Here is an 11,619-nt window from a genome sequence, read left to right as displayed (position 1 = left end):
GGCTTTCCCATCCCTTCCATTACCACACCGCTAACGGGAGAGGAGTTCATTTTTACCATTTAACGTTTCACAGATAATTAATTATTCTTCATCGTTCCAGCAAAAAAAGGAAGAGCAAGTAGAGGGGCTATTCAAAGCAAAAAAAAAAAGTCATCTGAAACCCAGGGAAATTGCTGAATTATTTGTAACATCAAAGGCGAGCGAGGATGTGCTGATTTAACGGGGCCCTGTGCGGTGCAGAGCCCTGGGCATCGTGGCGATGCTGAGACTGGGATGCACTCATTGCAGTAGTGGTCATGGGCAGGGGGGTGGATGAGGGGTGTGGGGGGTACCCCAACCTCTGCCCGTGCTGCCCATCCTCCTCCTCTCACCTCCCCATCGATGCGAGCTGCCTGTTTCTGCCTTTGCACCATGTTGGGGTGTCCCTGTGACCTGGTGGGAGCCTCGAGTGCTCCCCAATGCTTCATTCATCACCAGAGGCAAGTGGCAAAATAAATAATGATATTTAACATTTTGTAATAACGACAATTAACCAGTAAATAATGCCTTTTACACCGCAGAAGCCAGAGTGAATTAATTCCCCTAATTAGCTGTCAGGCAGCATGGGGCAGTGGTGGCAGTGGGCAAAACTGGCAGCCCCTGCCTGTGTTATCCTCCACTCTAAGGCATTGTTCCCAAACCCCAATCACACCCCAAAATTTTACAGATTTGCAAAATCCACCATGGGGCTCCGTGCCACATCTTGGCAGCTCTGGTGAGCCCTAAATCACCCCTATCTCCCGTTAAAAAAATAACAACAAAAGATGGCAACAAAATGGTTTATGGCTGTAATAAATTGTGCTGGAGGGGAAAAAAAACCCTGTTTGCCTGGAAGCAAGGGGGGAGTTTCCCATTGCCTCACGAATGGAAGCCCTGTGTCCCACCACAGCTGGAGCCAGCAGTGACCAGTGGAAAGGGGGATTTATTGGAAGCAGTTTTCCTTCATGTCTATCCTACCCGTTCACTCTGATCAGCTGAACTGCCTGCCCTGGGACCAGGAGCTGGTGTTGGTGGGGGAATGAGAATGTTCCTGCCTGGCCAGCCCCAAGGGGTAGCAAGAATGTGGCCCCTGTGTCCCCAGAGAGCTGGAAGGTGGCCAAGGCTCCACCACCCGCTCGGCTTGGCTGGACTCTGCCCCGTTCCTCCCCTTGGCTCACCTCCCAGCAGCCACAGGGACAGCAGCAGGGACGAGGACGAGGACAGGCATGGCTGCCCCAAGCCAGCCCCAGAAGTCCACCTACGATGTCATTGTCATCGGGGCCGGCATCCAGGGCTCTTTCACTGCCTACCACCTGGCCCAGCGCCACAAGGACACTCTGCTGCTGGAGCAGGTATGGTGACCCCATTCTGCCACGACTCCATTCCCAACAGGCTGGGGCGGGTGCCCGCAGACCTGGCTGCCCTCCACCATGGCACAGAGCAGAGCCGCTGCTGGCACTGCAGTTCCCAGTGCCAGCACCCTCATGTCCCCAGCACCAGCACCCTCATGTCCCCAGCGCCAGCACCCTCATGTCCCCAGCGCCAAGACCCTCATGTCCCCAGCACCAGCACCCTCATGTCCCCAGCGCCAAGACCCTCATGTCCCCAGCACCAGCACCCTCATGTCTCCAGCACCAGCACCCTCATGTCCCCAGAGCCAAGACCCTCATGTCCCCAGCACCAGCACCCTCATGTCCCCAGCACCAGCACCCTCATGTCCCCAGCGCCAAGACCCTCATGTCCCCAGCGCCAGCACCCTCATGTCCCCAGCGCCAAGACCCCCGTTTCCTGCTTTTTCCCTGTGCCATGGTTGACAGGACAGGCTGTGTCCCAAGGTGCCTTGTGCGGCACGGTGCTGATGCACACGGGGCTGGTGCGGTTGAGGGTGGCAGTGTCTGTGGTCACCCCCATGTCCTCTCTGCCCCACAGTTCCTCCTGCCCCACTCTCGGGGCAGCTCGCATGGGCAGAGCCGCATCATCCGCAGCGCCTACCCCCAGGAGTACTACTCCCGCATGATGCCCGACAGCTTCCGCCTCTGGCAGCAGCTGGAGGCCGAGACCGGCACCACCCTCTACAGGTGATGGGGACAGGGACGCAGCCACCGCCGGGCACCGTCCCCTCCCCGAGGGACTGGGGGCGGTGACTTTGGGTGGGATGCGGCTTCCTTGGCAGGCAGCTGCCAGTTCCTGGTAATTTATGGGGCTCCATGAAGGAAATGTCATTAAGGAAATGAGCATCTAAATGATCCTCCGGTGCCGGGGTCAGGGCTGATGGCTCCTGCTGTACTTAGGGGGGAGAGTGTGATGTCAGTGTCCGGACCCTCCCCATGCATCTCACCCTAAGCGCTGTGCCCTTATCACCTGCATCCCAGTGTGGGGTGCGCCAGCACCAGGGTGTAGCACATCCCAAGTATCACTGGTGTCACCGTGCCTCAGTTTCCCCCAGGAGCAAAGCAAGCGGGGGGTCCGCGCAGGGAGGGGGAGCAGGGCGAGCTGACGTGACTGGTGAGATGCAGGCAGACGGGACTGGTGGTGCTGGGGCTGCCGGGAGAGCCGGAGCTGGAGGCCTGCAGGAGGAGCCTGGGTGTTGACGAGGTCCTCGACGCCGCGGCGCTGGCCCAGCGCTTCCCTGGCTTCCGGCTCCAAGCTGGCCAGGTGGCCGTGTTGGACAGCACTGCCGGGGTGCTCTTCGCTGACCGGGCACTGCGGGCGGTGCAGGTAGGTGCTCCTGAGGGGATGGGATGATTTGGGATGGGATGGAGGTCCCCTGGCTCTATCCTCGCAGCCACCTCCCGTCACCCTCCCCTACCCCAGGAGGTCTTTCGCCGACATGGGGGCACCCTGCAGGACGGGGAGAAGGTGCTGCACATCGAACCTGGGGCCACGGTCACTGTCACCACCACTGCTGGGGTGTACAAAGCCCCCCGGCTCATCATCACGGCTGGAGCCTGGACCGGTGCCCTCGTGGAACAACTGGGTCTCCACCTGCCACTGCAGGTGAGGGTTGGTGGCACAAGGGGGTGGCACAATCATGGCCAGAGCTAATGGAGTGATTCCAGCCCCTGCGAATCAACGTCTGCTACTGGAGGGAGAAGCAACCTGGGAGCGCCAGCTCGGGCAGTGTCAGTCCCTGCTTCTTGACCCTGGGGCTGAGCCAAGCCCCCCATGGCATCTACGGGCTGCCCTCCATTGAGTACCCAGGTCTGATGAAGGTGAGCGGGGTGCAGCTCAAGGTGGGGGATTCCTTAACCAGCCTGCCCTGACCAGTTGTCCTCCAGGTGTGCCACCACCATGGCAGCCCCACAGACCCAGAGAAGCGGGATCAGGCCCCCTCGAGTGCCCCCCACCCTGACGTTGCCGTCCTGAGCAGCTTCATCAGCAGCTATCTGCCTGGGCTGGAGACCCAGCCGGCAGTGATGGAGACCTGCCTCTACACGGTGAGACCCGCCCCAGGGCACAGACCCAGGCATCCTGAGCCCTCCCCCAGCTGAAGGTGGACCCCACCCTGTCCCTTCACCTTCACACCCTGGCTTCCCAGAACACTCCAGATGAAGATTTCATCCTGGACCGGCACCCCAAGTTCAGCAACATCGTCATCGGCGCCGGCTTCTCAGGTAAGCGAGGGCAGCTGCGCCCCCAGCCCAGCACCCCAGAGCTGTCCAGGGCCATGGGGATGGTTGTGTCCCCACCTTCCCTCTCCTTCCCACAGGCCATGGGTTCAAGCTGGCACCAGTGGTGGGAAAGTTGCTGTGTGAGCTGAGCCTGGGCGAGGAGCCATCCCACAACATGGCCCACTTCGCCATCACCCGCTTCCCCGGCGTGCTTGCGGCTGCACAGTAGATGTGGGGCTCCAGACGTGCCCCCATGGCATTGCACTTGCCTGCAGCTGTGTTCCTGCATCCCAGTATCCTCACACCCAGTGCACCTCCATCCCCATGTATCTCCACCTCCCTGCACCTTGGGGAGTCCCAACACGCTGCACTCCTCCAGCCCGCACCCCAGATATCCAGCATCCCCACATCTCCATATTCCACCATCCCAGCACGGCTGCATCCTTGCTTCCCCACATCCCTGTATCTTGGTACCCTGCCTCCCCACATCCCAGCATCCCCCATGCCATGCGGTGCGAAGCAATCTCTACCAAGCACCCACTCCTGGGGAACAAATTAAGAAGCTTTGTCAGCCTCATGAAGATGGAGCTGGAGCAGCGCGGAGAGACACACTCGCTTAGGAGTCAAGTTAAATGTTTTAATGTTAAATGTGCCATTTTATTATCATTAGATCGCTCCCACTTAATGAAAGCGCATTAGCGCAGCGTGGCTTTATGGCACAGAGCACCGAGCTTGGCCTGTGTGCTTCCAGGAGGTGGTGGGGAAAGGGAAACAACCTGCCAAGGAGTGAGGGGAGTCCCCAGGGTGCGGGGTGTCCCCGGGGCCAGGTGCAGGGCACAGCACATGGCACGGGGACAGCACACGGCCAGGGCCGAGGCTGAGCCGTGCAGGCAGCCAGCAATGCACATCATCATCTCCTCTGCGTTAATTATTTAATGCCGGCAGGCAGAGGCTCTGTCCCGCTGCTCATCTGCATATTTATGAAGATTGATAAATGATTCAGCACTGGCACCCACGAGGGCTTCCCCCCCCTCCCCACCCCCTCCGCAGCACCCATGGGTGCAGCAGGCTCAGGGAAGAAGCCAGACTTGGCCTTTGCATGCAGCTCTGCATCCTTGCTGGAGCTGGATCCATTCCGTCAGACCTCTTCACCATGCAAACACCCCCCCAAAAACGGGGAGACCCCCCCAGGCACATGGAACAGGCAGCAGCCGGTATCACCAGCCAGAAATGACGTTTATTTTCATAATGAAAGTAAAGGGGGTGGGGGGAGAATGCACAGCTGGGCTAGTGCAAAACAGCCAGGCAGAGGTGGGGGGCTGGGGGGTGACAAAAAACCCAGGTGGGCACGTGGGACCCTGTCCCCATGTCCCCTTCCCGGCTGCCGGGCGGCTGCTCCCCAGGGCCCGGCCAGCGAGAGACGTCTTTGGCTCAACTAAAAGGGGTGTAAGAGGACGGCAGGGTGCCGAAGGGGGGAGTTTAAGTTATAAAACAAGGAGCCAGCAGGCACTGAGGAATAAATCCCGGGTGCCGGAGCAGCCGGCTCCGCCGCCAAGGACAGACAGGAGGTGGGAGGGTGGGGGGTGCAGCCAGCGAGCCGGCCGGGCTGCTCCTCCCATGGCTGGAGCCGGGGGCTCCAAATACCGGCTGCCCGGGGCGGCCCCCGGAGCTGAGCGTTCCCGGGGCGGTGGGAAGTGGCGGTGGGGGGCTAGGCGGGGGTCTCGGCAGCCCGGCTCTCCGCCTCGCTGGCACTGGGGGAGCTGCGGGAGGAGCGACGTGTGCTGTCCTCGGCGTCGTGCTCATCGTCCCATCTGTCATAGGTGAAGGTGTGCCGGGAGCTCGTGGGGCTGTGGGAGAGAGCAGGGTTAGAGGGGGTCACGGGGGGCTCCATGTCCCCAGCATGGCTTGGCTGCAGAGCACAGCTCCCCTCCGGCTGCAGCGGGAGCTGCGGTGAGCCAGCACGCTGGCAGCCAGCTGGATGGAGCCTTGATTGCCTCCTTTTTTATTCTTTCCGAGATATTTGGGACATGCCTCACTGCAAACAACTCCTCGCTGCGCTGAGCTGAGCCCCTGCTCTGCAGTGGGGCTGAGCTGAGCCTGCCCAGGAAAAAGCTCGTGGCCCTGGATGCCAACACCAGCGCTCCCAGACACCCTGACTGAGGGTCCCGGTTGTACCCGAGCCCAGGGCTGGGTGCTGGGGGTGTTGCTCCCCCGGTACCCCATGATGCCTTCCCTGCCCCTGGGACTGGCAGCCCAACGGCAACAACATTTCCAAAAGGCTTCTTTCCCTTCCTCCAGCAGCTCTCCTATTCAAGCCATCAGAAAGGAATGAGCCTGCTCTGGAATCGCTGCTGGCGAGCCCCAGCAAACCCTCCTCTCTGCATCAAACAGCATGCAGAACCCCAAAGTCCTGCAGGTTGAGGCCATTCACACCCCGAATTCCCATCATAGGCGCCCAACAGGGCACAGGGCAACTCTGAGCTCCAGCTGCCCACTCTGGGTCCCCCACCGCGGGTGCTGCCTCCATCCATGCTCACACACTGCAGTCGGTGCGTGTTAGTACCCATCCCACTCCCCGCTGCTCCTGGGGGCTGTGCTGCCCATCAAACCCTTAAAAATTTCCTGAAGGAATAAATCCAGATGTGTCCCGGTCGATGGCTGGGGAGCCAGGAAGGGATTAGCACTTCCTGGTGCCCCGCAGCTGCTAATCCTGAACACGCTGCATCCTGGCAGCACGGGCAGCTGCCGGTCCCGCTGCGGCCATGCTGGGGATCTCCCCACAGATGGAGATGCGTTCGGGATGCCCTGCAGCATCCCAAAAGCAGGGCTGCTGCAGGAACAGAGGGCTGCCCCATCCCGGGGTGCCCCATGCCGGCGGAGGAGAACTCCAGAGTCAGGAGAGGGTTAGGGCGAGCGGTTAGTGGCACACGGGGAGGTTCATGCTGCACGGCACACACCGCTCCCACCTCCTGCCTCAGTCGCTCTCGGGACGGTACAGGTACTTCATCATCAGGCTGTCCACCTGCTTCTTCCGCTGCTTCTCCTCTTTCTTGCCCCGGGCAGGACGTGTCGGCTCCTCGCCCGCCGCCACCCGCGGGCCCTTCTTGACACTGGAGGTGCTGCGGTAGGAGCTGGTGGAGCCGGAGGAGGACTCGGAGGAGGAACTGGACTCGGATGATGACTGCTGCTTCTTCTTCTTCTTCTTGGATTTCTTCTTGCTTTTCTTGGCACGCTTCTTGGAGCTCTTCTTCTTCCGCTCCTCCTCCTCCTCAGAGGAGCCCGAGCTGCTGCGGCACCGGCAGGTGTGCCGGGAGAAGTCGAGGGCGGATGCGGAGCGGCGCAGGCTGCCGGAGGGGCGGTCAGCGGCGCCCAGGGGGGCCGCACTCCGGACACTCCTGACACTCCGGACACTCCGGCCGTCGTCCCCCGAGTCGGCCTCGGGGCTGGAGCAGCCCCTGGCCAGCAGCGGACGGTAGCTCAGCACCTCCTGGATGGCGGCTTCCAGGTCGGGATCGAGGTAGGAGCGGTGCCGCACGGGACGGGCGTCTCCAGGACCCTCCTCCTCGGAGGCTGCGCTGCGGGGCCGTGGGGGCACAGAGAAGCTGCGCCCCAAGAGGGGCTGTCCGCGGGACCCCTCGTCCGCCTCATCCAGGCGGCTGCGGGCCAGGGAGAGCCGCGACTCAGGGCGGCCCTCGGGCCCCCCGCGCCGGCTCCGCAAGCTGCCGGGGCTGGAGAGGGCGAAGCTAAGCATCGAGCACCCCTCGTCCCCATCATCGCCGTCCTCCAGCCCGCGCCAGGAGGCGGAGGAGACGCGGCTCACTGGGGCGGAGGCGACGGAGGCTTTCTCTACGTCGGTGGCCGAGAGGGACCACCGCTTGTCCAGCCCTTGGCGAGCCCGGCCGCTGGCGTCGGCGAAGGCGCGGGCGATGACGGCCGCCCGGTCCTGGGGCTCGCCGCCGCGGGCCGCCCGGCGCGGAGGGCGCTCGGGGGAAGGCGGCCGCTCGCCCAGGGCGCTGAACAGCGTCTGCTCATCCCCGCGGCCGCCTATGGAATCCTTGAGGCCCGGCCGCTTCCTGTAGCTGAGGGAGCTCAACACCGACACCGGCCGCTCCTCGGGCTCGGGGCCGTCCGGCGGGGCTGACCTGTGCCGCGGCACCGCGGCCCCGCACGCACCGGGGAGACAAGAGAGACACGGAGATGAGCGGGCAAAGGGGGGGGCTGCGAGGCGGCCTCGGCAATTTGCGTCAGCGGGAAATGGCATCGTGGAAAAATGTCATGTAAATGTGGGAATTGTTCTAGCCCAGCACTTTGATTCCCCTTTAAAGTGTTGCCTTCAATTTATTTCATTGTCGGCTACCGGGAGCCGCTGTGTTTGATTCCCGACTTCAGAAAAGGTGGAATTATCTCCAATAACAAAATGTTTTACATCTGCACCGCTGAATAAATTAAACCAATTAACAGAAACCAGCTCAGATCTTTCCCCCCTGCTCGGCAGAGGGAGGAAGTCCCCTGGGACTCCTGGAGCCCTGCTAGGAAATTGGGTTTGGATAAAAGCAAAGCAATCTGTGCTCAGCAGGCAAGCATTTTCCATGGAGAAGGGTAGTGTGCCCCAGCCCCATGCCGTGGGTGCACCTGGGCATGCTCCCCACCTCTGCCAACATTTTCTGAGAGGTGTGGAGAGGGATGGGGTGGGGCTGAAGAGGAGGGCAGGATGGAGCAGGGAATCAGTCCTGGAGTGATGGAATGTTGCACAGAGCTAAAGCGCAGTATCGAAAGACCTGAGGAGGCAGATGGGGTGGGGGCTGTGGATGCCCATATGCCTCCAGGGTGGGATGAGGGAAGGGGGACCAGGGAGGTCCCATTGGGTGGGGGGACGTGTGTCCCCAATGGAGACTGAGCTGCTCACCAGCATTAACCCTTCCCTGGCCAACAAACACCAGATGGGAACACGGTACCAAATCCCACATCCCGTGGGCACCCACCCTGTCCATGTCCCAGCACAGCTCAGCCTGTCCTCTGCCCACCAGCCCCGTGCCCAGCCCTGCACCCACCTGCTGCCCTTCAGGCTGCCGTCATCCGAGAGTGCTTTGGAGGAGCCTTTGTTCTTGGAGAGCCAAGACTTCACCCCATCCACGCGCTCCTCCAGCTCTGAGTCCACATCTGAGTCACCATCACTGCCGGAGGAGCGGGTCAGGGTGGGAGAAAGCAAGAGGTCAGCGTGGGGCAGTGATGTTTTGGGTGCTGGAGAGATGAAAGTGCACTGGAGGGCACTGAACTCCTCCAGTACCCACTGCCTGTGTACCCTGGCATGGGTGAAACCCCATCCTATGGTTCTGCTCCATCTCTGGGACATAATCTGCATGCACATAGTTCGACCTGCAAGGCAGGGGCTCCCTGAAGCACCCCCAAACCACCCCTGCGCCTGCCCAAGGGGCTCTTGCACCCTCTATCCAACATCTCTCCCTATCACTGCACAGCTCTGGAGCTGGAGACAGCAGGGCCTGGCTTTGGGGCATCAGGCAGGGCACAGCTCCAGAAACACAGGAGATTTCCAACTCCAGGACCGGGAAGGAAATAAGTGGGTTCATTTTACAGGCTGCCGTCGCGTGCAGAATTACAGCGAGGAAGAGCAATGCTGATGGCCCCGGGTAAACAGGAGTTTAGCAGGCGGAACAGAAACGACTCTGGCACAGCGGGCGTGGGAGCACAGCGGGCAGATTTACAGCCCTGCCGTGCCCGAGAGCCCCTGATTTACGTCCCGGCGTAAAAAAAGTCCTATCTGGCTTAAACCGTCTAATTTATAATGGCCGTTTGTAACCATATTGATTGCCTTTAGAAAGAAGGTGCTGTCTGCATTGCAAAATCCATTCCTCCACGTTAAAAGCATCCCTGAATAAATCTCTCTTAATACCTCACCGCTTACTGCTTTCATTAGGGTTATGGCAGCACCAGTGGGATCTATATGGAAATTGAAGCAGTGTGGTCCCCCTCTTGCCACCCCGCTCCCACCAGGCCACTCCAAGGAAGGGATCTTAAACAGCCTTTTATCCTCCTGGTTTTGGGCTTATTCCCTGCCTGGGAATGACAGCAAACAGCACAAGGGACAGGCTGGAATAGACCCTGTATATGAATCCTTCTCTTTATAAATTCAGAGCAACGAGCCGCACTCCATCCTGCGCATCTCCCTCCCCTGCAATACATCCAGGCAACGCTGGGCTTGGGGAAAAAAAAAACCAACAAAAAGACACAGAACGACACCAAAAAAAACCCCAGCAAGCCCCAAAAACAAGCTCTGAGGGCAGCTAAGGTTTTCTGACCAACGAAATTAAGTTCCACATCAAACACAGTTTATGTCCAGGCAAACGTGCCGTTAGTTAAGCAGGATCTGGGTCGTGGGAGCGACCATGGATGGGGGTATTAATTAGTGGCAGCAGGGCTCCATTGCCACCCCACTCTGACAGATTTGTCATCAGCCACGGCAGAGCATCCCCCCCCCAGCCCATCCCAGGGGCTTGCCCTGTCCCCATGCGTGGGATGTGGTTATGTGCTGTGCCGTGCTGTGCCGTGGGTGCTGTTAGGGCATGCAGAGTTGGGCCAGTGGCATGCGGGACCCCGGCCCCTGGGGGTGAGGTGGAGGTTAGGGGAGGGGAGGAAGGAAAGAGATGCTCCTCACAGTTTACTCTTTCTTTTCTGATACTTTGCCACCATGTCCTGCAAACTGGGAGGGGTTGGAGGGGCGGGGGGGGTCGGAGGGGGGAGAAACACAACAGAAAAGAAATCAAATGAAAGGAAAATTATAAAAAAAAAATAAGACCAAATGGGTGGGGAATAGATGTGGGCAAATTAAATGGTGGGGACGGGACAGGGGAGGGAAGTGAGGCTGCTCTGTGCCCCTGGAGTGGGGTTGCACCCAGCTGGATCCCAGCATCCCAGGTTGGGTGCTGGAGCATATCCAAAGAAAGGCAACAGAGCTGGGGAAGGATCTGGAGCACAAGTTTGATGAGGAGCAGTTGAGGGAGCTGGGGGACTCAGCCTGGAGAAAAGGAGGCTCAGGGGGCACTTTCACCCTCTACAACTTCCTGAAAGGAGGTTGTAGCCAGGGGGGTCAGGCTCTGCTCCCAAGGAACAAGCAATAAGACAAAAGGACATGGCCTCAGATTGTGCCTTGGATATTAGGGAAAATTTCTTCACCAAAAGGGTGGTCAGGCATTGGAACAGGCTGTCCAGGGAAGTGGTGGAGTCATTCCCTGGAAACATTAAAAAAATGTGTGGATTGGCACTTGGGGACATGATTTAGTGCTAACATGGCAGTGCTGAGTTAATGGCTGGAGTCGATGATCTCAGAAGGTCCTTCCCAACGTAAACAATTGTATGATTCTATGATTCTATCCCGGGCTGGGCTGCATCCCAGCATCCCAAACCTCCTGCCAGCTTGTGCTGCCCTGGCTCCTGGGGCTCCCTGGGCTGTTTCCAGCCAGCTGGCAGGATCCTGGATGCACTTCAGGCACCTCCACAAGTGGCTGAAGCTCATGGGGGCTGCGGGTGGATGGAGGGATGGATGCACAGGTGCATGGACTGATGCCTGTGTGCACAGGTGCCCGATGCACGGATGGACAGACACGGGTGCATGGACAGATGCATGAGTGCACGACGCATGGATGGATGCACAGACAGCATCCTGCCAGGGCCAGGCAGAGCCGAGGGATCCCTGTGGCATTTCTGAAGTGGCGAGGGGAAGCGGTGAGCCCCAGGGACGCGCGAGAGCCGGGCTCCGGTGCTCTCACCTGTTGATGAGATCCTCATTGCTGTCGCTCTCCATCTCATCCTCGATGGCTGCCTGCAGGTCCCCGATGCGCTTGAAGGCCAGCTTCAGGTCTGACTGCAGGCTCTGGTTGGCAGCTTCCAGGCTCTCCAGGTCCATCTCCTGCAGTGAGAGAACGGGATGAGCTGGGTTCCTTTAGAGAACACCCCCGTGTGCCTTGCCTGGCCC

The 11,619-nt window shown here is 60.0% G+C and overlaps 2 protein-coding genes across 34 annotated transcripts in view; one reads left to right on the top strand and one right to left on the bottom strand.

Annotated features, from left to right (window-relative positions):
* Nucleotides 1–1,192: 1,192 nt before the first annotated feature.
* PIPOX (pipecolic acid and sarcosine oxidase) lies at nucleotides 1,193–4,568 on the top strand. The gene is made up of 8 exons (XM_032129696.1): nucleotides 1,193–1,370; nucleotides 1,948–2,096; nucleotides 2,535–2,736; nucleotides 2,833–3,015; nucleotides 3,078–3,230; nucleotides 3,297–3,455; nucleotides 3,557–3,632; nucleotides 3,728–4,568. Exons 1-8 carry the CDS (start codon nucleotides 1,245–1,247, stop codon nucleotides 3,856–3,858), a joined length of 1,179 nt encoding a protein of 392 aa, XP_031985587.1. The 5' UTR covers nucleotides 1,193–1,244; the 3' UTR covers nucleotides 3,859–4,568.
* Nucleotides 4,569–4,846: 278 nt separating this feature from the next.
* MYO18A (myosin XVIIIA) overlaps nucleotides 4,847–11,619 on the bottom strand; it is a 36,649-nt gene continuing 29,876 nt past the window's right edge. For 24 of the 33 annotated variants that reach the window (XM_032129659.1, XM_032129661.1, XM_032129662.1 and 21 more), the window contains 5 exons: nucleotides 11,414–11,553; nucleotides 10,303–10,347; nucleotides 8,681–8,803; nucleotides 6,596–7,771; nucleotides 5,390–5,476 (listed from right to left, as the gene is read on the bottom strand). In XM_032129659.1, the coding sequence (XP_031985550.1) occupies nucleotides 6,604–7,771; nucleotides 8,681–8,803; nucleotides 10,303–10,347; nucleotides 11,414–11,553 (1,476 nt within the window). In that variant the 3' untranslated portion in view covers nucleotides 5,390–5,476; nucleotides 6,596–6,603. Of the gene's footprint in view, nucleotides 5,477–6,595; nucleotides 7,772–8,680; nucleotides 8,804–10,302; nucleotides 10,348–11,413; nucleotides 11,554–11,619 lie in introns of those variants that run through there. The other 9 variants (XM_032129663.1, XM_032129665.1, XM_032129689.1 and 6 more) reach the window with 5 other exon arrangements.

This window comes from Corvus moneduloides, chromosome 20, assembly GCF_009650955.1.
Source record: "Corvus moneduloides isolate bCorMon1 chromosome 20, bCorMon1.pri, whole genome shotgun sequence".
NCBI classification, from domain to species: domain Eukaryota; kingdom Metazoa; phylum Chordata; class Aves; order Passeriformes; family Corvidae; genus Corvus; species Corvus moneduloides.
The sequence above is the reverse complement of the archived record's forward strand: the minus strand, read 5'-3'. Positions and strand labels throughout refer to the sequence as shown.